This window comes from Zootoca vivipara, chromosome 2 (assembly GCF_965207765.1).
Source record: "Zootoca vivipara chromosome 2, rZooViv2.hap1.1, whole genome shotgun sequence".
Taxonomy (NCBI): Eukaryota; Metazoa; Chordata; class Lepidosauria; order Squamata; family Lacertidae; genus Zootoca; species Zootoca vivipara.
The window spans coordinates 103,149,779-103,173,350 of record NC_142584.1 but is presented as its reverse complement, the minus strand read 5'-3'; the positions used below and the strand labels follow the sequence as shown (position 1 = coordinate 103,173,350).

The window sequence follows — 23,572 nt, the reverse complement described above, 5'->3', positions numbered from 1 at the left end:
GGAATCATGGGAGTTGTAGGCCAAAACATCTGGAGGGCCACAGTTTGGGGATGCCTGCTTTGAAGAAAGAAAGAAAAACCCCACTAAGGCTGATATTTCAATTTCCACTAGTCTAAAAGTCTACCGTTCCAAGCGACTTGCAAGGCTTTCATGCCTGAATGGCTGTAGGATGCCTTGTAAGGACACCCAACTACCAAATTGTAGGGTGGTGGGGCATGGGTGTACCCACCATGGGGCAGGGAGGGGCAGCTGCCCCCCCTAGAAGGCCAAACCGCGGGCCCAACTAGGGAAGCAAATACCCGGCGCCCCGCTTGTTGACGGGGGGGGGAGGAAACACTGCTGGTGCTGCGGCTCCTCGGCGGCAGCTCCTCCTCTCAGCCCGCCCTGCCTACATCTGCACCAATCCCCGCCCACTAAAGCCTTCGCGCCTCCCAATGGAAAGCCCTGCCGGGCGGCAACCCATCCTACCTAAGAGTTCTGCTGGGCTGGCAAGTGAAGGAGACGTGGCTGGCAAGTGAATGCAGCCACTGCCGCGCTCTGCCTCCCGGTAGGCTGCACTGCGATCGTTGGCGCCGCGGGCTGGGAATCGCCCCCTTCCCCCCTTCCCCCCCTCCGCACCCCCACCTACCCCCCCCCAAATTAGGAGTTGGTACTGAGACTCCTCCTGGGCCGGGAGAGGAAGTGCACCGACAGGAGCCAGTTCAGCCTCAGCGGGCAGAAGCAGCAGAAGCCCGCAAAGGAGGAGTGGGGGGCGGTGCCCGAAGGCAGTGGTCGTGGCTGCTGAAAGGAAGCTGCGTGGGGGCGTTCACGCCGGATTGCCGGTGGCAGGAGTAGCCCAGCGGCAGCAACCCTTCCTCACCACCCTCCACCCCAGGCAATAGGAAAGGAGCCGCCTTGGGGGGCGGCACAGCTCTCCGCTCTCCCTGCGTGCATTGCCCTCTCCGGGCATTGGCTGCTGTTTCCTTCTTTCCAATGCGCCCCCCCCCAGCTGCTCTCCCTTGCTGCCCCTGCCGAGAGAGGGGCGTTGAGGGCGGGGGAGCCGCCGCCGCTGTAGGGTCACAGCTGGGGGGGCTCACTCGCCTGCGCTGTGCCACCCCACCTTTCCCATCTTTTGCTCCCTTGTGATGGGGAGGCGGTGGTGGCAGCTTCTTCTTCTTCTTTGAGGGTCTCAGCTTGGTGGGGGGGTCCCCGGTATCCTCCCAGGCCACAGGGGGATGGCCCCCCAGGACTAGCAGACCTCTGAGCCCCTTCCCCATCCCAGATATATAGGGTGAGAACTGGAAAGGCTTCGGGGGGACCTGGAGGAGGGAATGTGGGGCCCAAAGGGGTTTTTCAGGGGGGTGGTTAGGCCGTAAATGGATGGGAGCGGTGTCTTCAGAGCAGGGGAATTTTGTGTGAGAGAGTTTAGGGGGTTCATTTAGCGGCTGCAGCCACCGCAGAGTCATCAAGCCCGCTGGCCCTGTAGCCCCGCCCACATCCCCACTTGTGGCCCCTCCCCTCCCATGCCTTGGCCCCGCCCCTGAACGACCATGGCTTGCCCCCCCCCCCTAGTTTTGATCCTGGGTACGCCCCTGTGGTGGGGAGAGAGAAAGGTAAGCCATAGACCACATGTGTTATATGCAGAAGATCCTGGGTTCATGGCATAGCCAAGGTCTGCTCATTGCAAGAGGAGTAGAAAGTGGTCAGTTGCTGTGTGCAGCTAGCTGAATGGGAGAAAAAGGTTTTAACAACCCTTATTCGTAACACTATGCTGCTGTTTCATTTGTGAATTTAATCTCTGCTGCTGGGGATCTCTCCCAACAGGAGAGTATGCAAAACTCCACATTTTGAATCCAGGTACCCAGCCATTTCCTTTTGTCGTTCCCAGGGATTCATAATATTTCCCTCCCTGCAAGAAGCTGCAGATGTTGGCTCTTTGCTGAAATGCCGGGAGATGCTTCTACGGCAGGGCTGCCACACGTCCGGGAATTGGGCAGGAAAATTGCACCTGGGAGAATTTTCAGCAAAATGTCCAGGGAACCTGGACATATGGCAAGTTGGGCTCAACAACTTCGACACCCCCCCCCAAAAAATACCCCCTCAAATCTCTGTCTGGATTTTCACTTTGGGGAATATGGGAACCCTACTTTAAGGCCTGCATGCCTAAGTGTGCGCCACAGCCAATATTGCCCTTCATGTGAGGGTGCCGTTCGTTCCAGTTCAAAGAATCGTAACAGAGCCAGTGTGGTGTAGTGGTTAAGAGCGGCAGACTTGTAATCTGGGGAACCGGGTTCGCTTCCCTGCTCCTCCACATGCAGCTGCTGGGTGACCTTGGGCTAGTCACACTTCTCTGAAGTCTCTCAGCCCCACTCACCTCACAGAGTGTTTGTTGTGGGGGAGGAAGGGAAAGGAGAATGTTAGCCGCTTCGAGACTCCTTTGGGTAGTGATAAAGCGGGATATCAAATCCAAACTCTTCTTCTGTCCCCTTAAGCCTCCCCTAGCCTCTCATCTTGCCACTGCAGTTCAATCAACTGGGGAAGGGAAAGTTGGAGTGCTATTTTTGGATTTCAGCTGGGAGCATTATTCATCACATTTCATAGATGTTCATTGCCACCGCTTTCATTTATTTTTGCTCATAACCATAGCCGTAGGAATAGCTTAGGCCACATGTGCAGAGACACGCACGCCAATTTCTGCTTTTTGAAATCAAGGGGTTTTGTGCCATTGACGTGAATAGCTGGCACGTATAACCCAGGGTTACACAAGCCTGCTTATTTGCATTAACAGATGGAGGTGGTGAAGTTCTGAGGTGACAGAATGGACCGAAGGCTGGACGTCACATTTCTTAAATATTTCCTCACGTGAAAATATTCCTCCCTGCGTGCGGGGAGCCAGCACATTATGGATTATGGGCCATGCGAAAGCAGAATCGGGCTTGAAAGAACATACTCGGTAACTGACGTAGTGTGACGGTCCTTCAAATACAAAGGCCATCTTCAAATATTTGAAAGGCTGTGTCACACAGATGATAGAGCAAACTGGTTTTCTGTTGCTCCTCACAGACGGCAACCAACAGGTTCAAACTCCAAGAAAGGAGATACCGACTAAACACTAGGAAGAATTTCCTGACGGCACAAGCAGCTTAACAGTAGAATGGACAGTGTTGGAAGATCGTACATACAATCGTAAGAGTTGGAAGTCCACCCCCTCTGCAATATCTTAGTGTTCGATGGAGGATTCTGGCCCCATCTGCACTTTATCTTTGAAGCAGGATGCCACTTTAAACAGTCATGGCTTCCCCCCCAAAATCCTGAGAACTGTAGTTTGTGAAGGGTGTTGAGTTGTTAGGACAGGCATCCCCAAACTCGGCCCTCCAGATGTTTTGGGACTACAATTCCAGTCATCCCTGACCACTGGTCCTATTAGCTAGGGATGATGGGAATCGTAGTCCCAAAGCATCTGGAGGGCCAAGTTTGGGGATGCCTGTGTTAGGAGCATAGCTGCCAAGTTTTCCCTTTTCTCACGAGGAAGCCTATTCAGCATAAGGGAAAATCCCTTTAAAAAAGGGATAACTTGGCAGCTATGGTTAGGAGGTCCATAGCCCTCTCAGAGTTACGTTTTCAGAGTGGCTCAACACCCAGTCCCTCTTTCCAGAGAACTCTGGAACTGAGGCTGTGTGAGGGGGACAGGGATTTCCTAACAACTGTCAGCACCCTTCTGAAACTACAGTTCCCAGGATTGGGGTGTGGGTGTGTACTACCGTGTTTCTCCGAATATAAGACACCATCTTATATTTAAAGGTAAAGGGACCCCTGACCATTAAGTCCAGTCGTGACTGACTCTGGGGTTGCGCGCTCATCTCGCATTATCGGCCGAGGGAGCCGGCGTATAGCTTCCAGGTCATGTGGCCAGCATGACAAAGCCACTTCTGGCGAACCAGAGCAGCACACGGAAACGCCGTTTACCTTCCCGCTATAGCGGTCCCTATTTATCTACTTGCACTTTGATGTGCTTTCAAACTGCTAGGTGGGCAGGAGCTGGGACCAAGCAACGGGAGCTCACCCCATCACAGGGATTCGAACTGCCGACCTTCTGATCAGCAAGCCCTAGGCTCAGTGGTTTAGACCACAGTGCCACCTGGGTCCCTGATCTTATATTTATTTTTCCTCAAAAAAACAAACAAAAAAACCCACTATGGCTTATTTTCAGGGGATGTCTTATTTTTCCCCTCCTCCTCCTCCTGCAGCCGGCAATGCTGCTGCGCCTATCACTATGTCTTATTTTTGGGGTATGGCTTATATTCCTTGAATGCTTAAAAACCCTGCTACGGTTTATTTTATGGCTACGTCTTATTTTAGGAGAATCAGGGTATTTAAAGTGGTATGAGCCTGCTTTAAATGTTTAGTGCAGATGAGGCCTAAATGACCTTGTGCCCCATAGCACCACACAACCAACAGAATATTGCAATGTACTTCAGTTTGCATAGTTTAGACAGGCTGAAGCTGAATCCAGCTTCTCTTGGTTCAGAGTTTGGGCTGGTTTTGCACAGAATCTAGATTTAGTCCTGACCACCACAGCACTCCCTGCCCACCCACCCCCCTTCCCAGCAAAGAGCCGCAGCAGCTCTCTGCTGTTTCACAGACACTCACACAAACACCCCATCGCTAGATTGCGGTCCTTAGCAGGTGCCCATCTCGACCTCTGGTATTACTACTAGCCATTTGCACTGTGTCTGCCCTCTTCTTGCACTGGCTGTTTGCAGTGTCGTAACATTGCTTTATACTCGATGTAACCAGCAATAGATGGCAGACATGCAGCAAACCCCCACCCCCAAATCTCTCTCTCGAAGTATCCAGTTCTGCCTTAAGTGGCTTGGCCTATTTATAGCTTAGGCTGTGATAACCTTATCCACAAAGAAGAAAACCAATGCAGGCGTTACAGCCAGGAGGGAGGCCAAATTGGGGCTGAGGTCTGGATCTCCTCTGGGGAGGAATGGGGTGGGGTTTCTTGGGAACGAAGCCCAGTCTTAAAAAGAAACAGGAGGATTCAGAGCAGCTGGCCTGCAAGATCACATCAGTAACGGACATGAAATAAACCTTTCGTCAAGCCCCTTAAAATCTTTCTCTTTTCCCCTGCCTCTTTCTTGGTTTGTAGATTTTCTCAGCTGGGAGTGGGGGTTCACACACACACACACACACACACACACACACACACACACACACACACACGTGTATGTAAGTATTTGAGCAGTGGCGTTGGGGAGTGGTTACGCGGGACCAGAAACTAGTAAGATCCAGGTTCAAATCCATGCCACTCAGCCATGAAGCTCACTGGATGACTTTGGGCCAGTCATTATTGCTCAGCTTGACTGCTGCCCTGAGCTCCTTAGTGGCAAGGGATTAAATATATTTAAGGTAGATGGGTGGTTGTCAACTTAAAAGTTTCACCCAAGAGCGCACTCACTGCAATCAATGAACATAACCAAGTTAGGCAGGCTCTGAGTAAAACTTACGTTGAATACCACCCTCTGGGTTTAATAAACAGAATGTGCACCAGGGATCAGATTTAGGGGGCGATTGCGCTCATGTCCTGCATGTGGGCTTCCTGAAGGCATCTGGATGAGGCCACTAATATTCCCATGTGTGGCTTTCAAATTCAAAGACTATGATAGGGCTGCTATGGCTGGAACCCATTGGGGCAGAAGGCAGGAAGACCAACATTAGGTGGCGCCAGAGCATAGGTAATTCTGAGACACCTTAACTTGGAGGAAATATTGTTTTAACAGAAAGCGGAGTAGAATCATAGAGTTGGAAGAGACCACAAAGGCCATCCAGTCCAACCCCCTGCCAAGCAGGAAACACCATCAAAGCATTCCTGACAGATGGCTGTCGAGCCTCCGCTTAAAGACCTCCAAAGAAGGAGACTCCACCACACTCCTTGGCAGCAAATTCCACTGTCGAACAGCTCTTACTGTCAGGAAGTTCTTCCTAATGTTTAGATAGATATTCACATCAACTGAAGGTTTTAAATAACAATATTCTAATTTTTTTCCAATGTAACCAGCAGATGGGGAAACAGAAGTTCCTCTTCTGTAATTTTTGCTAATGTTTATTTTCTTATGCTTTCTTTATTTTACTCTTTCTCTCTCTCTCCTATCTCAGTTGTCCCTTTCTTTCCTTTTTCTTCTTCCTTGTTTTGTATCTTTCGTAACTGCAGTTTTGTTGTTTTATGGAAAATATTAATTATTTTTTTTTTTTAAAAAAAGTAGGTAGCGCCAGAGCCAATGACGGCCTGAGTTCTACAAGGGAAACACTGAGGCTAAGGAGGAGGAAGGGCTGACAGGCAATGCCACCCCTTGAACAGGTTGTTAAGGAGCCACGCAGGAGCGGTTCCTCGCCCTAGTGGACCAGCTTCCACTGTCAACATGCGCTTTCCCTCAGAATTCCATCCTCACAGGCCTTCTTCGCTCTTCCCTCACAAAGGAGGTGTGTTGTGTAGCCCCTCCAAGTCCCACAAAACTGGGCAATAAACTGTATCCGAAGCCAGGGTTAACATTCTCCGACAGCTTTATTTATTTCTTTTTTTCTTTTCTTTTTGGCACAAACAGACCACATGGACATTCGGCAGCACCCCTGTCCAACCGCAGTTCCGGAAAGTTCCATCCTTTCATTCCCTGCTATCGCCCTGTCAGGGGAGGAGAGGTAAGTTGCCAGGCAAGTTGCAAAATTGTGCTATTCGCTCCAATCTGACAAAGCAGCGTTCCCGTGTGAATTTCAAGGTCGTCCTGCAACATGTTCTCCCGTTTCCAACCCAGGCCAAGTTCTGAGTTTCAGCCAAACTCTGGCAAATTTCGATTATTTTTTATTTTAAAAAAAGACACAAGGGATGGAGAGCACGGGCGCATGTAGACTACATCAGACATGGGCAGAGTCATGGAAGAAGATAGGGGGGCTCGATAAAGCTAAGAAATTAAAGACCCCCCCCCCAGTCTAGCATATTGAAGCATAACCCAGCCGTGTGCTTGGTGGGAAAGGGATGGAGAGATGTTGTTCTTCTCTGGTTTTGCTAACGGGAAAGAAACCAGCTGGATGGATCTGCCACCTTTTCCACAGCAGCCATGAGACCTAGAAACAAGTTTTGTCTTTTAGAAAAAGCTAGATTAAGGCTGCAATCCTTTGCACACTTGTTGTTGTTGTTTAGTCGTTTAGTCGTGTCCGACTCTTCGTGACCCCATGGACCAGAGCACTCCTGTCTTGCACTGCCTCCCGCAGTTTGGTCAAACTCATGTTCGTAGCTTCGAGAACACTGTCCAACCATCTCGTCCTCTGTCGTCCCCTTCTCCTTGTGCCCTCCATCTTTCCCAACATCAGGGTCTTTTCCAGGGAGTCTTCTCTTCTCATGAGGTGGCCAAAGTATTGGAGCCTCAGCTTCAGGATCTGTCCTTCCAGTGAGCACTCAGGGCTGATTTCCTTCAGAATGGATAGGTTTGATCTTCTTGCAGCCCATGGGACTCTCAAGAGTCTCCTCCAGCACCATAATTCAAAAGCACACTTTGCACACTTACCTGGGAGCAATTCTAATGAGACGCAGTAGGTGGGTGATTACTTCTAAGTAGACCTGCGCAGGATTGCACTGTACGTTTCCCAACATCTACAAGTCAGTCACTGTGGCTTGGGCTATGGATGTTGAGCCAGAAAAATTCGGCTCGCGGAATGATTTTATAGCATGAGCCGCTGCCGTGCAGATATACAGACTCGAGAATACAGTATTGCTGAACTGAGCTCATTTGTATCTGAGCTACGACCCGGCAGAAATCCTTTCCCAGCTCTTTTTAGTGCAAGATCCTTTTTTAGTGCAAGAGACCTAGCGACTGAATTTGGGACCGTTTGCATGCAGAGGGCAGACTCTACCACTGAGCTACAGCCTGCAGCACTGCCTTGCTCTGAGATTGCTGCAAATACTTGGGGGCCCATCACGGCGGTGGCAGGCCCTCATCCTGCCCCTCCTCAGCCTCGCCTCCAAGGGCATCTTTCTATGGCACAACGTGGGCACTGCCGCAAACAGTAACGGCAAGCTGAGCCTTTTCGGATTGGGGGCTGGATTGGAGAGAGTGCCGTCTGAGCTGTACCCTCCTGCCCTGTTCTCTCCCCACACAGCACCCTTCTTGCAGCCGGCAGAGTTCTTGGTGCCCGCCTGCCTCCCATTCCCATATGCTACAGGTGGAAAACAGAGGTGGCTACAGAAAATGGCGAGCGGGCGCTTGGTGTTCCTGGCACTATAGAACATGGGAACGGATGACTGGCTTGTGCTACTAGGTTTGTGGTTGTCAGAGTGGATGGCTGGCTGGTGGTACTATTTATCATGTGGCTGACACTAGAGGAGCCCAGCTACGGATTGGGGGCCACGACGTGAGTGGCACGTACTGGGCCAAGTCGGGGCAAAAGGCTCCCCGCGGCTTTTTTGAAAGGAAAATGGGGAGTCTTCCTGGGGAGAGCCGCCTTCTCCCACCTCCTCAGCTAAGAACCAGGTTGCTGCGCCTCAGGTAGGGCGGGATCCCGAGCCGCTTTTTCACAGTTCGATAGTGTCACTCGAGAGGCTGCGAGAATCCACCTGCTTGCTGAGGGCCAGGAAGCTCTTCCGGGCCTCGCGCTCCGAGTTTGGGGCGCTGGTGGAAGGGGCCAGGGGCAGTTCGTCTGGGAGCAGCTGGGCCTGGTTGGGCAGCTCCTCAGGGGGAAGGCTTTCTGGCGAGGACAGGCCGTGGCGCCAGGGGTTCCAGCTGAACTTGAGGGAGGCCCGGGAGAAGGAGGTGCGGGAGAAGCTGTCGAAGGAGGTGTCCGTCGGGGGCTCGCTGGCCAGGCCGCGGCTCTGAGTGGTGAGCTCGGCCATGGAACTGGCACGGGCCAAACTGTAGAGGCAGTCGGGGTCGCTGCTGCGGCGCGGACGCGACAGCAGGGGCTGGGCGGTGTGGGAGAGCGTGGAGCAGTCGCCGCGCAGGGAAGAGCAGGAGTCCTGGCGGGCCAGGCGCGATGGGAAGTGGAGGCTGGAGCGAAGGAAGATGGAGTCGCGCACCAGGTGCTCGCGGAAAAGCGCCTCGTCGATGCTGCGGCTCAGGTTGATGGGCGACGGGGGCCGGAACTCCAGCTCCGCCAGGGAGAGGACCGAATCCCGCTCAAAGCAGATGCTGGTGTAGGAGCGGCCCATGATGGCCACAGCAGCGTTGGGGCACTTGGGGCTGTAGACGGGGCGTGCGGGGGATGGGCTGGAGCCCTGGACGCCCGCTGCCCGCAGCTCGTTGCTGTCCTTGAGCGCCCAGAGGCGCCCGCTGCCACCCCCGGGAGGGTTCCGGATCAGGTTCTTGCTGATGTCGTTGTTGGGGACCTTTTCCAGGACGCCTCCAGCCCAGTCGTAGCAGTTGTTGGGGTACTCGGGCACCTCGGCCTTGCGGTAGGCGCAGAAGTAGCGTAGGAGCTTGGCCCAGCAGGAGTGCTCGGCCGAGCCATAGCGCCAGCAGAGGGCCTGCCAGGCGAGCGAGACGAGGGCGAAGGAGAGCACCAGCTCCACGATCCGGAACCAGAACTGCACGAACCACCAGCCCCAGGTGAAGAGGTCCACCTGGCCCAGGAGGCCCGAGAGCCACAGCACCCCGTAGAACTGCAGCCCGCAGGACGGCAGGGCCAGCCCACTGCTTGCCAGCAGCAGCCACGCTCCGCTCCAGACGCCCGGCTCCGGGGTGCCCTCGGCCGTCTCGACCACGCTGCGCCGCAGCAGCCAGTAGACGAAGGCCATGAAGGGCAGGAGGCAGATGCCCAGGGCGCAGGATAGGGTGTGCAGCCCCACCGGCACAGCTGGGTGCAACGGAGGGGAGAACAAGTCGGCGGCCAGCAGGGCAGCGCTCTGCACGGACCCCAGCGCAGCCCAGAGCGGCAGGCTCTGCCACTTGGGGGGCAGGACCTCCAGGCGGGCCTGGCGGAAGAGGCGGAGGAGGAGCACAGCAAAGGTGGTGAACAGCAGGGGGAAGGGCGCCGTGTAGAGGACCCTCACCGCGGCGGCCGGGAGGCGGCCCCTCGCACCGTACGGGTCGGCCAGGAAGAAGGTGGTGCGTAGCAGCCCGAAGGCCAGCAGCAGGGCGCTGGCAGCTGCGACGTGCGGGAAGTGAGCCACCCGCAAGGCGAGGGAGCCCCCCAGGCAGGCCAGGCTCAGCAGGCTCAGCAGCAGGAAGAGCACGCCGGAGCCGTAGACGTGCAGCGCCCAGGCAAAGCTCAGCGTGCGCTCGAGGTCCCCCCAGCGGATCAAGGTCTGGTTGGGCAGCAGCTGGCTGCAGGCGCTCCCAGGGCTGGGGCAAGGTGCGCTGGAGGCAGTGAGGACGGTGGGCAGGCTGGGCTGGGGGCGGGCCAACTGACGGTGCAGCACAACTCTCTGCGTGGTGACCCGGATCAGGCCACGGCGGGGGGTGTCCAGGAGGCGGGCAGACGTGGTGGTGGTGGTGCTGCTGCTGCTCCGCTTAGCGGGACGGGTCCCAGCTGCACCTGTAAATGATAATGGAAAAAAGCACGATGGGGATCAAGGGTCAGGAAGGAAGTCCCCCAAAAGACCATTTTTGCATAAATGTATTGTAAGGGGAAGAGAATATAGGGACCCTCTTCCCCTCATCAGAAGCAGCCCGTCCCCAAGCAGCGATAACAGCGAGGATGGACGCTCAGGAGTCCAGTCAGGAAGTGGAGAGAGAGGGCCAGGGCTCTCTCAGCAAGGGAGAGCCCCTGCGACACAGGAAGGAGGAAGAGAGAGGGGGGAAAGGGGGGAGAAGGAAAACATGGAACGCAGACCCTTTCCTCCGGTTCCGGAATCACGCAGGAGAAGGAGGGGAAAGAGATTTGCTGCCCTTAGGCTCTTATGCTGGAAAAGGTCGAGGGGCGGTCCAATGCCGGATTCTGCCTCGGACTAAGCAGACATGTTGTACAGACCCAGCTCACTGTAAATAGACTGCACTAAACAAAAACTGCTGAAAGACAAGCATGCGGAGCGTCGTTACTCTAGAGTAGCCGCAACAATCCCCTGACATGTACGCAGTGGGCAACCTGCATTTCTGTTCCTTTGTTAAGTCATTATTACAACACGCATACACCCAGCTCTGTCCAGAATCGACATTTTCATCAAGGAGAGGAGAAAAGGAGTAGCAAGTATGAGGTTCCCTTCTTCCCAGTACGGTTGAAAGCATGTGGGCAAAGGATGCATTGTGAAGTCTAAGAAGCTGGAGGGGAGGATCAAATAAGATTTCAAGTCTTGGAAAAGCTCCGATGCCGCACAGAGTTCTGCCCCTGCCTCTCCGCAGGACTAATAAAAGCAGATTATAGGAAGTAAAAATAGCCAAAGATTCCAACTCTGCTTCATTCGCATGCTGTGCACATAATGTGCGGAATCTGGCTTCCGGGCTTCAGAATTTGATGTAGTTCTTCTTGTTGTTTTTAAGCGCAGATTACATAGGAGCACCTACTGAGTCAGACGTCCGGTCCATCTAGTCCAGTATGGTTTGCACTGACTGGCAGCAGTTCTCCGGGATTTCGGGCAGGCGTTCCTCCAAACCCTACTGGAGATGCCAGGATTATTCACTACACTTGCTAAGATTCCAGGCCCCTTCCCTACTCAACGAGAGACACACACACACACCCTGCTGGCGCAATGCTATTAAATCCTACTTTGTGCTCCCAGGAGTATTCAATTGATTGGTTTACTGTAGCGAAATGAGCAGTTCTCTCAAACGACACACAGTTTCGGACCGACATGGCCTTGCTATCCCCTCTGATTGCTCTCCCCCAGTCCGAGATGCTTTCCCGAGACGCTTTAACTACTAGACATGCCAGGGATTGCAAGCTTTGCCCTTCGGCATGCCCGGCATGCGCTCTGCTACTGAGTCATCTATGCTGGAGGGGAGGAGGTGGGGCACGAGATGACTATTTATTCCTCTCCCGAACTGCAGGCGACAGCAGCCAAATTAAGGAGAAGCTTCCTCTGCCATCTGCTCCAGGGGGCCTTCCCCAGCCCATTCATTACCATCCTGCCACCTGGCAAGATTCAGCAGGGTGAGCGAGAGACGAGCAACGCTGGCATGCAGGAAGCAGGGCAACGATAACCGGCAATCATTTGCTCATGACCGACCGACACAGCTCTCCAAGCGCGGATCCTTTTGTAGCTGAAATGACACACCGTCCACATACAACCGGGAGGTGTCAAGCCTGATTTGGGGTGGGGGACGGACGGACCCCAAGGTTTGCAAATGCACACAATAAGATATTTAGGAGAAATAGCCCTAAGTGGTGGTGGTTGGTGGTAAACTCCAAAACCGGCCCATAGAATCATAGAATCGTAGAGTTGGAAGAGACCACGAGGGCCATCCAGTCCAACCCCCTGCTGAGCAGGAAACACCATCAAAGCATTCTTGACATATGCCTGTCAAGCCTCTGCTTAAAGACCTCCAAAGAAGGAGACTCCACCACACTCCTTGGCAGCAAATTCCACTGCCGAACAGCTCTTACTGTCAGGAAGTTCTTTCTAATGTTTAGGTGGAATCTTCTTTCTTGTAGTTTGAATCCATTGCTCCGTGTCCGCTTCTCTGGAGCAGCAGAAAACAACCTTTCTCCCTCCTCTATATGACATCCTTTGATATATTTGAACATGGCTATCATATCACCCCTTAACCTTCTCTTCTCCAGGCTAAACATACCCAGCTCCCTAAGCCGTTCCTCATAAGGCATCGTTTCCAGGCCTTTGACCATTTTCGTTGCCCTCTTCTGGACACGTTCCAGCTTGTCAGTATCCCAATGGGGACTGAACACACTCAGTGATTGTAAATGCTATAACTGTTGGGAGCGAGGAACTGAAAACCGGGATGGAGTATCCTAGAAAATAGCTCGGCTGGGGCTGGCGTACCACACACTGCAACGTTTTGTTGCAGCTCTCCCGATTGTAATAGCTGGTAATTTTTCAGCCTGAAGATGAGCCCAGAGGGGAGGGAAGGGCGTGATTAAGGAAGACTCAGTAGATCCTTCAGAACTGGTAAGGCAAGCTAAGAGGCCACCGCTGAGATAAGCCTGGAGGATATGCACTAGGGATCCAGAAATGACTGTGGAGGGACTTTGTTTTTCTGAGCTACATGGGAGGAAAGTGGGAAAAGCTTCAGGCCAGGTCATATGCAGAGAAGGCCACAGCTGTAAACAACTGACAAACTATATGGGCTACGTGGAGAAAGGCACCCTCCGGAGCATCCTCTCGATGTGCCAAACGTTCCCAGATTCAATCCCTGGCGTCCCCAGGAAGGGCTGAGAATACCCCCTGCCTGAAACCCAGTCGCAGTAGAAAATGCTGAGCTAGATGGAGCAAACAGTCTGACTCAGTAGGCAGCTTCCTCCATCCCAAAGGTGCTTCTGTTTTGCAGGGATTATGCTGAGCATGGTGGAAATTCTGGAACAAGAAGCACTAAAGCCAACTTAGTATGGAGGGAACAAGCAAAGGATCCAGAAATTGCAAATGCAACAGTTCCCCAGTGAGTACGGCGTAGTTGTTGTTGTTGTTTTTTAAATTAATTTTATTAATTTTATTGAATTTATATGCCCACAGGTACCAGTTCCACCCTATTTCTGAAGCCAATGAGTCTGAATGAGAACCACCTAATGGCAGATTTTTTTGAGGGGGTGGAATCTGCTGGGTTGCAATCTGGAGAACATCCATGCACCTTTAAATCTGCCACTGCAAGTGAGAGACAAGGCAGCCAGAGCTTCTTCGCTCTCTTTTCCCTGCCATCCACTTCCAAATTTGCTGGAACTGATCCAGGCGCAAGTGGATCAGCAAAGCAGAGGAGCACTGGGGGGTGGGGGTGGGGGGTGAGATCAGGGGACAGGGAGGCAAAAACTGTGCCAAAGACAGAAACTGCCCAGCAGGACAGGGGGGGGGAAGGGTGTCTGCGTGCAGGGCAGTCTCGAGCAGGTCGCGCGCCCTGGCGCTGAGGGGTGGAGATCGCTCCGGCGCCCCCGCCCTCACAGGGCGCAGCATGGTTTCCGCGCGGCCCGGCGCCCTGGCACACCGCACCACCGGGGGTCTACCTAGAGCCGGCCCTGTCTGCGTGGGAAGGTGTCAAATCACCATTTGTCACAAAACATGATGGGGGGCAGTGGGGCTGGATCGCCTTGGCTTCAGGAGAAAAGCCTGGCCTATTCTTTTGCTGAGCCCAAGGCAAGGGAAGGAAAGAAAGTGGGTGAGCAAGGGGGAGGTGGGAACTTCCGAGTCAGGCCCTTCTACAACAGGGAACACGGGTGGCGCTGTGGTCTAAACCACTGAGCCTCTTGGGCTTGCCAATCGGAAGGTCGGCGGTTCGAATCCCCGCAATGGGGTGAGCTCCCCTTGGTCTGCTCCCAGCTCCTGCCAACCTAGCAGTTTGAAAGCACAGCAGCACAAGTAGATAAATAGGTACTGCTGGCGTTTCCGTGTGTGCTCTGGTTTCCATCACGGTGTCCCATTGCGCCAGAAGCTGTTCAGTCATGCTGGCCACATGACCTGTCTGTGGACCAACGCCGGCTCCCTCGGCCTGAAAGCAAGATGAGCGCCGCAAACCCATAGTCGCCTTTGACTGACTGGACTTAACCATCCAGGGGTCCTTTACCCCCCCCTCTCTTTTTTTTACCTCTACATCAGTATTGTCTACACTGACTGGTAGTGGCTACCCAGTTTCTCCCAGCTTTGCTGGGGATCAAACCTGGGGCCAAGTTATGGTCCTCCCCTAGGGGAAAGCGGCAGCTTTGGACTCGCGTGATCCTCTCCTATGACGTGTTGTGGGCTCAGGCACCCGAGGCCTAGCCGAGGGAACGAAATAGCTCAGGGGCAAGAGGTCCTCTCTGGACTGGCACCCATCCTGCCTCGTCTTGGCAGAGGTATGCCTTGGGAAGGAGTGGCTAGTGAGGAGGACAGCCAAGCTTGCGTAGTTAGTGCTAATCGGGTCCGGAGATTATCCTGATTAGAAATGGCAGATATAACCAGCACCTCCCGCTGCCCATGGAACAATCCATTTAGGGCAGAACTAGGTCCCTCACACGACAGCCTTGTTTCTTCCCGGCCCACCCAAATCCTTCGTGGGCATCTGGGGCGGAATGCCAAATAGAGGCTCTGAACGGGTCCCTGGAGGGGATTCCAAGTGTCTGCCCAGAACCGGGGGGGGGGGGGGAGAGGAGGAAGGTGGGAGTGTGTGTGCCTTGCTACTCTGCCCCTGAACTAACCACAAAGCTGTATGTCTGGCTGGGTCCCAGCACCCTGTAAGCACCCTATACTTTTTGAACGCAGTCAAAGGTTCTCTTCCGAGCACCTTCATTCTGGTGGGACTGGTGACCGTGAACACGAACCCACATCTGTCAAAGTATGGTGCTGAAAGGTCACGTCGGCCAATTTTACTGCCCAAAGCGAAGACCATTCCCATTCTACAGGGAGAGACTGCTGTAAATAATTGAGGGGAAGTATTTCCACCTGTCTCGCCTCCCCACCCCACCCCACCCCGGCCCAGGCTGGGACCCTTAATAAGGCGGAGCTGCTGGTTAAGTATTTGCTTTTGTCCTTACACGATACGTGCCATTGTCGGAGGACAAATGCACTTATACCTGAAGGAGCGTCTCCACCCCCATCGTTCTGCCGGACACTGAGGTCCAGTGCTGAGGGCCTTCTGGCGGTTCCCTCACTGAGAGAAGCCAAGTTGCAGGGAACCAGGCAGAGGGCCTTCTTGGTAGTGGCGCCCGCCCTGTGGAACGCCCTCCCATCAGATGTCAAAGAGAAAAACAGCTACCAGACTTTTAGGAGACATCTGAAGGCAGCCCTGTTTAGGGAGGCTTTTAATGTTTAATCAATTATTTTATTTTATTTTTCTGTTGGAAGCTGCCCAGAGTGGCTGGGGAAACCCAGCCAGATGGGCGGGGTGTAAATAATAAATTATTATTATTATTATTATTATTATTATTATTATTATTATTACTTACACACGAAAAGGAAAATAGAAAAATTCCTTCAGTAGCACCTTAAAGACCAACTAAGTTTTATTCGGGTATGAGCTTTCGTGTGCATGCACACTTCTTCAGATACACGAAAAGGAGTTTGCGGGGCAAACTGTCTGAGATGGCTCGAGCAAGCAAGCCAAGTTACACAGGGTAAGCAGAGTTGTGGGTTTGATTGCCGCCGTTCTGCAGAGCTCGTGAAAGGCTGCGGAAGGGGGCGCCGGCTGCAGAATCTGCACTTTTTTGTTTTGAAAGTTTGTGGCTGCGAATCTATTGCTGGGAGTGTGTTTGGGCAGCGCCAGGCGAGAGCTCAAATAAATGCCAGAGAACTTGCTGAACGGGCAGAAGGCAGAGCATAGAATGGAGAAGGAATGCAGCTTCGGACATTCAAAGCTACCTTATACTGAGATAGGCCTACCTGGGCCAGGACTGTCCGCTTTGAAGATGAATTTTGCTGAACTACACATCCCTGACAATTAACCGTGCCAGCTGGGTTGTGTTTAGAGCTGAACAGCCACCCTTAGCCTAAACCCAGGACTTTCTGCAGGCAGTTTAACATGGAGCTGTGTCAGAAGCGGGATTTGAATCTGCGTCTCTATTCAGGGAGCAGGACACCGGGTGAAGGCAAAGCCTTGAGTCTTAAGGCTGCTCGGCCATCCAGACACTCATTGAGTGCCCTGTATGACTTCCTGCCCACCCCGCCCATAGTCTAGGAGAAGCAGAATGAATTATGCAACGCAATAATAAATTTAATGCTAGTCAGTTCAACATATTTGCAACAGTGGCAGATTTAAAATCTGCCCTGAAACGAAAGCCCAGCAGTAAGGCAATCCACCTCCTTCAATAACACATCCAATCTATTATTGCAATGTATTATGTATGGACCACTGACAAGGTGCACAGCACTTTGCGGAGCGAGATAAGCAAAAAAGAGAGGGCGAGGGCAGGTATTTACGCCAACAAGATTACACTGAGAAGGCACAACCCTGTTAAAGCAAATCTCATCGAGATCAACGGAGCTTACTCCCAAGTAAGTTTGCAGCCTAAGTGTGACTTCCAAGCCCTATTCAAAATGGACCTGTTGAAATCAGTTAACCACACAACTAACTTGTGGGTTCTGTTCTGAGTGTGACTTAGTCAGCTACAAACCCCAAAAGTGGAGGGAGATTATAGAGGGAGGGGGAGAAAGAAGGGAAGAGCAAAAAGGGCTAGGGGACAAATAGGTGAGTAAACGAAGTTATACGTAAAGGTAAAGGTAAGGGGACCCCTGGCCATTTGATCCAGTCGTGACCGACTCTGGGGTTGCGGCGCTCATCTCGCATTATTGGCCGAGGGAGCCAGCGTACAGCTTCCAAGTCATGTGGCCAGCATGACAAAGCCGCTTCTGGTGAACCAGAGCAGCACACGGAAACGCCGTTTACCTTCCCGCTGGAGTGGTACCTATTTATCTACTTGCATTTTGACATGCTTTCGAACTGCTAGGTTGGCAGGAGCTGGGCCCGAGCAACGGGAGCTCACCCCGTCGTGGGGATTCGAACCGCCGACCTTCCCAGGCTCTGTGGTTTAACCCACAGTGCCACCTGCGTCCCTGAAGTTATATATACTTAGGGCCAAACTGTGTATTATGTTGTTCATGTTTTGTTTTGTTTTTAAATAAAAGCAAATAGCAGCTGCGGGAGGGTTATTCTGAAGAATTCTAGGGACATCCAGGCATCTCCATACCTGAATTCAGTGCCATGGGATATGCTCGATCATGGAGGGATGATTTGCGGAGCCCTATTAGCAAACTCCATGTTCAGAAGCAGTGTATCTCAAAAAAAAAAAAAGCCTTGCTAGGGAATCATAGTGCCTTCAGGCCCTGTTTGCATAGCTGCCAAGTACCTCGTTTTCTCCGGGAAACCCCCGTTTTTACTTACCTTTTCCCGGTGGTCCTCCGTATCACTTCGTCTCCCGTTTTTCTCTGTTATTTTCTCCTGCTGGCGGCCATTTTTTTCTGATTTGCCCTCCTATGGGCACCAAAAATGGCCGGCGGTGGCTTCAAAAGTCACATCTACGCATGTCTGGAAGTGCATAATGCGACTTCCGGTGCCGGCAGCGGCCATTTTTGGTGCCCATAGATGGGCAGAGCGACACCGGAAGTTATGTCGACGCAACTTCCGGTGTCACACGGCTGCCGGTCCCGGATTCTGCAGTCCGGGACTTGGAAGGTAAGCCTGTTTGTGGCTTGTTGGACCACTCTGGCTGGGACTGATGAGAGTTGGAGTCCACATATGGAGTCTACCGCCTTGGCTACACAGGCATAGCCTACTAGATCCTGGCCTAGATTATCTGATCTAACAGGCCTCTTCTCACGTTCTTAGTAAACATCCTCGGTGCCCTGTTCTCACTCACCTGGGTGCTTGGTTTCCGGGCTGCTCCTCCCCCCAGAGGTGTCCTGTCCAGGAGTAGTGGAGTCAAGGTACGTGACAGGGCCCTTGGGCATCACAGCCCCCCGGACTCGTTGGGGGTTAATATCAATCTCTCCCAAAATCCCTGGGAAGAAAAAGAGAGGAATAGGCTTTAGATGGATCCAGCAACTACACAGGTAGCTCTAGCTCAGGCAAAAGGAAAACCCCACCATGTCAAACGGCTGCCTTGTTTTCTCCCAGAAGCATTGTATTTATTATTACTGTTACTATTAAATTTATATCCTGCCTTTCTTCTCAAAGGAGCTCAGGGGAACAAACACAAAATAGTCAAAACCATTCAATATTTTTTTAAAAAAAGTCTAAAAACAATCACACGCCTTCATAGTTAATAATTTCAAGGTTGTCATCTAATGTCTTGGTAAACTTTTATATATATATATATATATATATATATATATATATATATATATCCCTCCTGGATGTTAATAATGTTCCCTTTGTAGCTAAAGAGATTAGGAGGTGAGGAAAGTTATCCCACCCCAAGAGGACTGATTCCAACAGGGGTTCCAGGTAGCAGAAGAACCAGGAGAAGCCATACTCAAGAGTAGACCCACTGAAATTGATGGGCACGGCTAAGTTGGGTCCATTAATTCCAGTGGGTCTGCTCTGAGTACAGCATTGCTGGCTACAACCGTTTTGTTACTTTGAAATATTTACATCCTACTTTTCTGCTCGCGGTGAGCATCCGAAGTGGCTTACAATAACAATGTTTTGTTGTTGCTGCTGTTGTTGTTGTTTAGTCATTAAGTCATGTCCGACTCTTCGTGACCCCATGGAACAGAGCACACCAGGCACTCCTGTCTTCCACTGCCTCCCGCAGTTTGGTCAGACTCATGTTCGTAGCTTCGAGAGCACTGTCCAACCATCTCGTCCTCTGCCGTCCCCTTCTCCTTGTGCCCTCCATTTTTCCCAACATCAGGGTCTTTTCCAGGGAGTCTTCTCTTCTCATGAGGTGGCCAAAGTATTGGAGCCTCAGCTTCAGGCTCTGTCCTTCCAGTGAGCACTCAGGGCTGATTTCCTTCAGAATGGATAGGTTTGATCTTCTTGCAGTCCATGGGACTCTCAAGAGTCTCCTCCAGCACCATAATTCAAAAACATCAATTCTTCGGCGATCAGCCTTCTTTATGGTCCAGCTCTCACTTCCATACATCACTACAGTGGTACCACTACTTACGAAAGATGGAGGGCACTCCCTGGAAAAGACCCTGATGTTGGGAAAAATGGAGGGCACAAGGAGAAGGGGATGACAGAGGACGAGATGGTTGGACAGTGTTCTCAAAGCCACCAACATGAGTCTGACCAAACTGCGCAGTGGAAGACAGAAGTGCCTAGCGTGCTCTGGTCCATGGGGTCACGAAGAGTCGGACACGACTAAACGACTAAACAACAACCGCAAAGTGGTACCATACTGCTCTAAGCATATGGTGTGTAGCCTTGAGAGAGAGAGCAAATGGGTCTATTTACCAATGGTTCCCAATTAGCTACGAACTACGGAATCCCCGTTTTTCAAAAGCCAAGCCACGGACCCCCTAGTTTTGAAAATTTTGATACCGCTATGGTAATCTTTGTTATGTGTGATGAATAGGGACCCCCCCAAACACCAACTGAGAACCACTTGGCTATTAATTAGTTTGACCAGAATCGGCGTGTGGGTGTGTGGGTGTGTATTGCTAGTAAGACTGTAACCCAAAATAGAAACAACCTAAAACCTACCTGGGGTCGCTGACCCGCCAAGAGAGTGAGTCTTTTCCGTTCTGGCCACTTCCCAAAGTCCTGGCTGCTGCGTTGTGTGGACAACCAGGCTCCAGTGGGTGCTTCCTTGGTGCGTAACTGGCCCCTGGGGGGACCCTGCCATGTCCCCTGCCGGTGAAGAGGTGGAAGGGCTCGGGAAGACCTCTGAGGCTGGCTGAGGGGAGCTTGTGGAGGCCCGGGCCCCATCCAGTGGGATGGCTGTAGCAGCCCGGGAGACAGAAGGAACAAGCACAGTGTCCCTCCCCGGCCCAAGCGGGCTCTGGGTGTATCCAGCCGCCTGTGTGGGTCTAAAAGGAGTGGTTGAGACCTCCTCCTGTCCCTGCGGGCCCCCGTAAGTCTGTGTGCTCCTGTACGAAGCCATATATTTGACGGTGGTCTGGTTTGGGCCCATCAGCTCCTGCTGCGGATCCCCGCGTCCCAGCTGCCCCGTGGCGCTATCGCCCCTCGGGCCGGTACGCTCGGTCGCCATCCACTTTACATGGGACCCATCAGCAGGTAATGTCACCAAGGGGATGGTGGACACGGTGGGCTTGGGGCCTAGTGTGGTTGCCATGGGGATATCTTTGAGCACCGCCTGGTGGCGGCTGTGTGTGGTCTCGTCCTGGGAGGCAGGTAAATCCGAGGCCTCGATCCCGGATGAGGCGGGCAGGGAGGTCATCCCAGGAGTGGCCAGGCTTGTAGCACCAGGGATGGAGAGAGAAGTCCCATTATTTCCCCGCTCTGGGATTATATCCACAGGTGCATGGCCAGTGGTCACCTCAGGCTCTGTTTGAACGCTAGAAAGCCCCACTGTCGACAGAGTGAAGCCCTCCACCTGAGGAAGCCCCTGCGTGGTGAGGCGGGGAGCCGAGCTTCCTTCAGAAGCACTAGCAGGTGTCCCCAAGCCAGAATGGGTCACCGGAGGGAAGTCAAAGGGCACCCGGGGTATTGGAGTCCCAGGATGGCTTGTGGGATTTGCCCCGTCCCAATTCTCACTGTCCAGCTCCCCGTCGCCACTGGATATCTCGTGGGCAAAGGGGTCTGAACGGGTTGGTGATATGCTTGGGAGAAGCTCTTGGGAGGGTCCATTCAGCAGAGGCAGCCGTGGGGCAGAACTCAAGGGAGGGTCCCAGGTGGGGTTGTTTGGGGTGGGGAGGCGGGATGCCCGTTGTACAGCCGGCAGGAGCAGGCTCCAGGCCAGGAAGAGTCCCACGGAGGAGGCCATTGCTGCGATGTGAGGCGGCCCGCATCCAGCGTTGTCGCAGCTTCTCAGGCTTCACCCTGCGGGACAGCGACACGGGTGAGGAAGGCGAGCCAGGAACAGAAGCGAAAACGACAGCAAGAGAAGCAAGCGGGTGAGCTTGGCGACAAACGGCTGCGATGGGCAAAGCGGGGTTATGCCAGGAGACTGCCACCACGAGAAACACGGTGGAGCGAAAAAGCAGCAACATGAACGGAACGCCAGGCTGGGTGTATGGAGAGCTGCAGGCGAGCATGAGTGAGGCAGCTGTGCATGGCACATGGATGCAAACATGAAGCTGAAGTCACATGTATAGGCAACTCGTCTCTCCCAATGCCGAGAGGCTGTTTCTCTGGCATACAGCTGCATTGTGCATCGGCTTCTCCCCTCCCACTGCCGGTTTTGGAGGGACCTCAGATGGCAGCAGCCAACCCCCCTTTCTCAACTCTGGGATTTTCCACTGCATCTTGAGCCAGAAGAGGCATGACAAGGCAGCTGCCCCATCTGAAAAGACAATGGTGGTGGTATCATTCTGGGGCTGGTGGGGTTCTAAGGTGAGGGCCACACTGGGTGGCTCTTATGCCCTGCAACAGCCTTATAGGATTACGGCCAGGCCATCTTCTCTTTCCTTCCCTCTCTTTCTCGTTGCCATTTGGGCACAATAGCAAAACCTTAGGGAGTAAGAGGGCTTATGTAAGCAGTTGCCTGGTCCATGCAACCCAATATTGCGCACCCCAGCAGGCAGCAGCTCCCCAGGGCTACCAAGGCTTTTCCTGCTCTTGTTAAGATCCTTTAACTGGAAATGCCAGGAATTGAACCTGGGACCATCTGCAAGGCATACCTCTCGGAAAATGCAGGTGATCAGCTGGCCTACAAAAGCAAACCACATCCTATTCCCGGGAGCTGCCTGGCTCAATACCTAAGCCCTGCAGAGCACCTACTCCCTGCAGCTCTTGCAAGTTCACCTTGGGCGCCTGGCTCCCTGTCTATTGCAGCTTGAGGATGGGGATGCTCAGACCAAGCTAGCAGATCCCTGCACCCCTGATTGGAGCCAGGAATCCTGCAGCACTTTAACCCTTCCCAGGCCTGGCAGCAAAGAGCTGCATGATTTGGAATGCCTTGCATTCCTGTCCCACCCGGGACAACCCAAACCACTATACCTTGGTAAAAGGCACTTGGCTACCCCCAAGCAGTTTTTCACCATTCTGCAGCAGCCTATCCACTAGCTATCACAAGCCATAGATATATAACAGGGGCAGCATGGCCCAATGAGCGGAGAGCAGAACCTGACTCCAAATTCCCACTTTTAAGTCAAAGTCTCACTGCGCAGACCCTGAGCAAGTTTCTGCCTCTCTGCCTCAGTTACTCCCTTCTGTAAAATGGGAGCAATAAATGCCCACCGCATTGATTTGCTGCAAGACAAGTGCTATATCCACGATGATGAGAAAAACACCAGGCTGCACCGGTTACATCTCCCAACAATTCACCCACATGCTGCCATCCCATTAACATCCTACCAAGCAGCAGCCGAGGGATCCAGCCTCAGAAGAGGCATTTCCCCTCTCCCCATGAGCTCAAGAACACACAAATGCTGCACAAGGGAACACAAGGCACACACCTCAGCCTGGGGTTCTTCATGCAAATCTTCCCCCAGCCTGGGTGCTGTTGGGGAAGGGCCCAGGCTCAGTGGTAGAGCATTTGCTTTGCATGCCGAAGTTTCCAGCTTCAATCCCCAGCAGCATCTCCAGGTAAAGGCTGGAAAGGGGTGCCTGCAAAGTGGCTACCAGCCAGTGTGGACAATACTGAGCTAGATGCAACACCGGATCCAGAATCCACAGTCACTTACGGACTCACTGTTAAAACCGTGTTTATGGAAGACAATCTTACTCGGCTACGAGTGATTGCCAAAGAAGAAGAAGCAACACCGGTCTGATTCAGTACAAGGCAGCTTCCTAGGTCCCATTGCCAAGATCCTCAATGTGCACCGATTCTTCTGGCAGGGCAGTCACACTTACCATAAGCCTGGAGGTGGGTGCGTGGTCTTTGCAAAAGGTGCGGGGTGGGGGTGGGGCAAAGCAGCGGGCAGTGCAAAAGGCTTCTTGCTCACACAGCATCCAAGCCGGGGAGTTGC

General features: G+C 53.0%; 1 protein-coding gene across 1 annotated transcript; it reads right to left on the bottom strand.

Annotated features, from left to right (window-relative positions):
• Nucleotides 1–6,419: 6,419 nt before the first annotated feature.
• LOC118075958 (proline-rich transmembrane protein 3) lies at nucleotides 6,420–21,467 on the bottom strand. Its single transcript, XM_035098395.3, has 3 exons — nucleotides 20,184–21,467; nucleotides 18,394–18,534; nucleotides 6,420–10,506 (listed from the first exon to the last, which is right to left on the bottom strand). The coding sequence occupies exons 1-3, from the start codon at nucleotides 21,424–21,426 to the stop codon at nucleotides 8,549–8,551; spliced, it is 3,342 nt and encodes a 1,113-aa protein (XP_034954286.3). The 5' UTR covers nucleotides 21,427–21,467; the 3' UTR covers nucleotides 6,420–8,548.
• Between the last annotated feature and the right edge of the window lie 2,105 nt (nucleotides 21,468–23,572).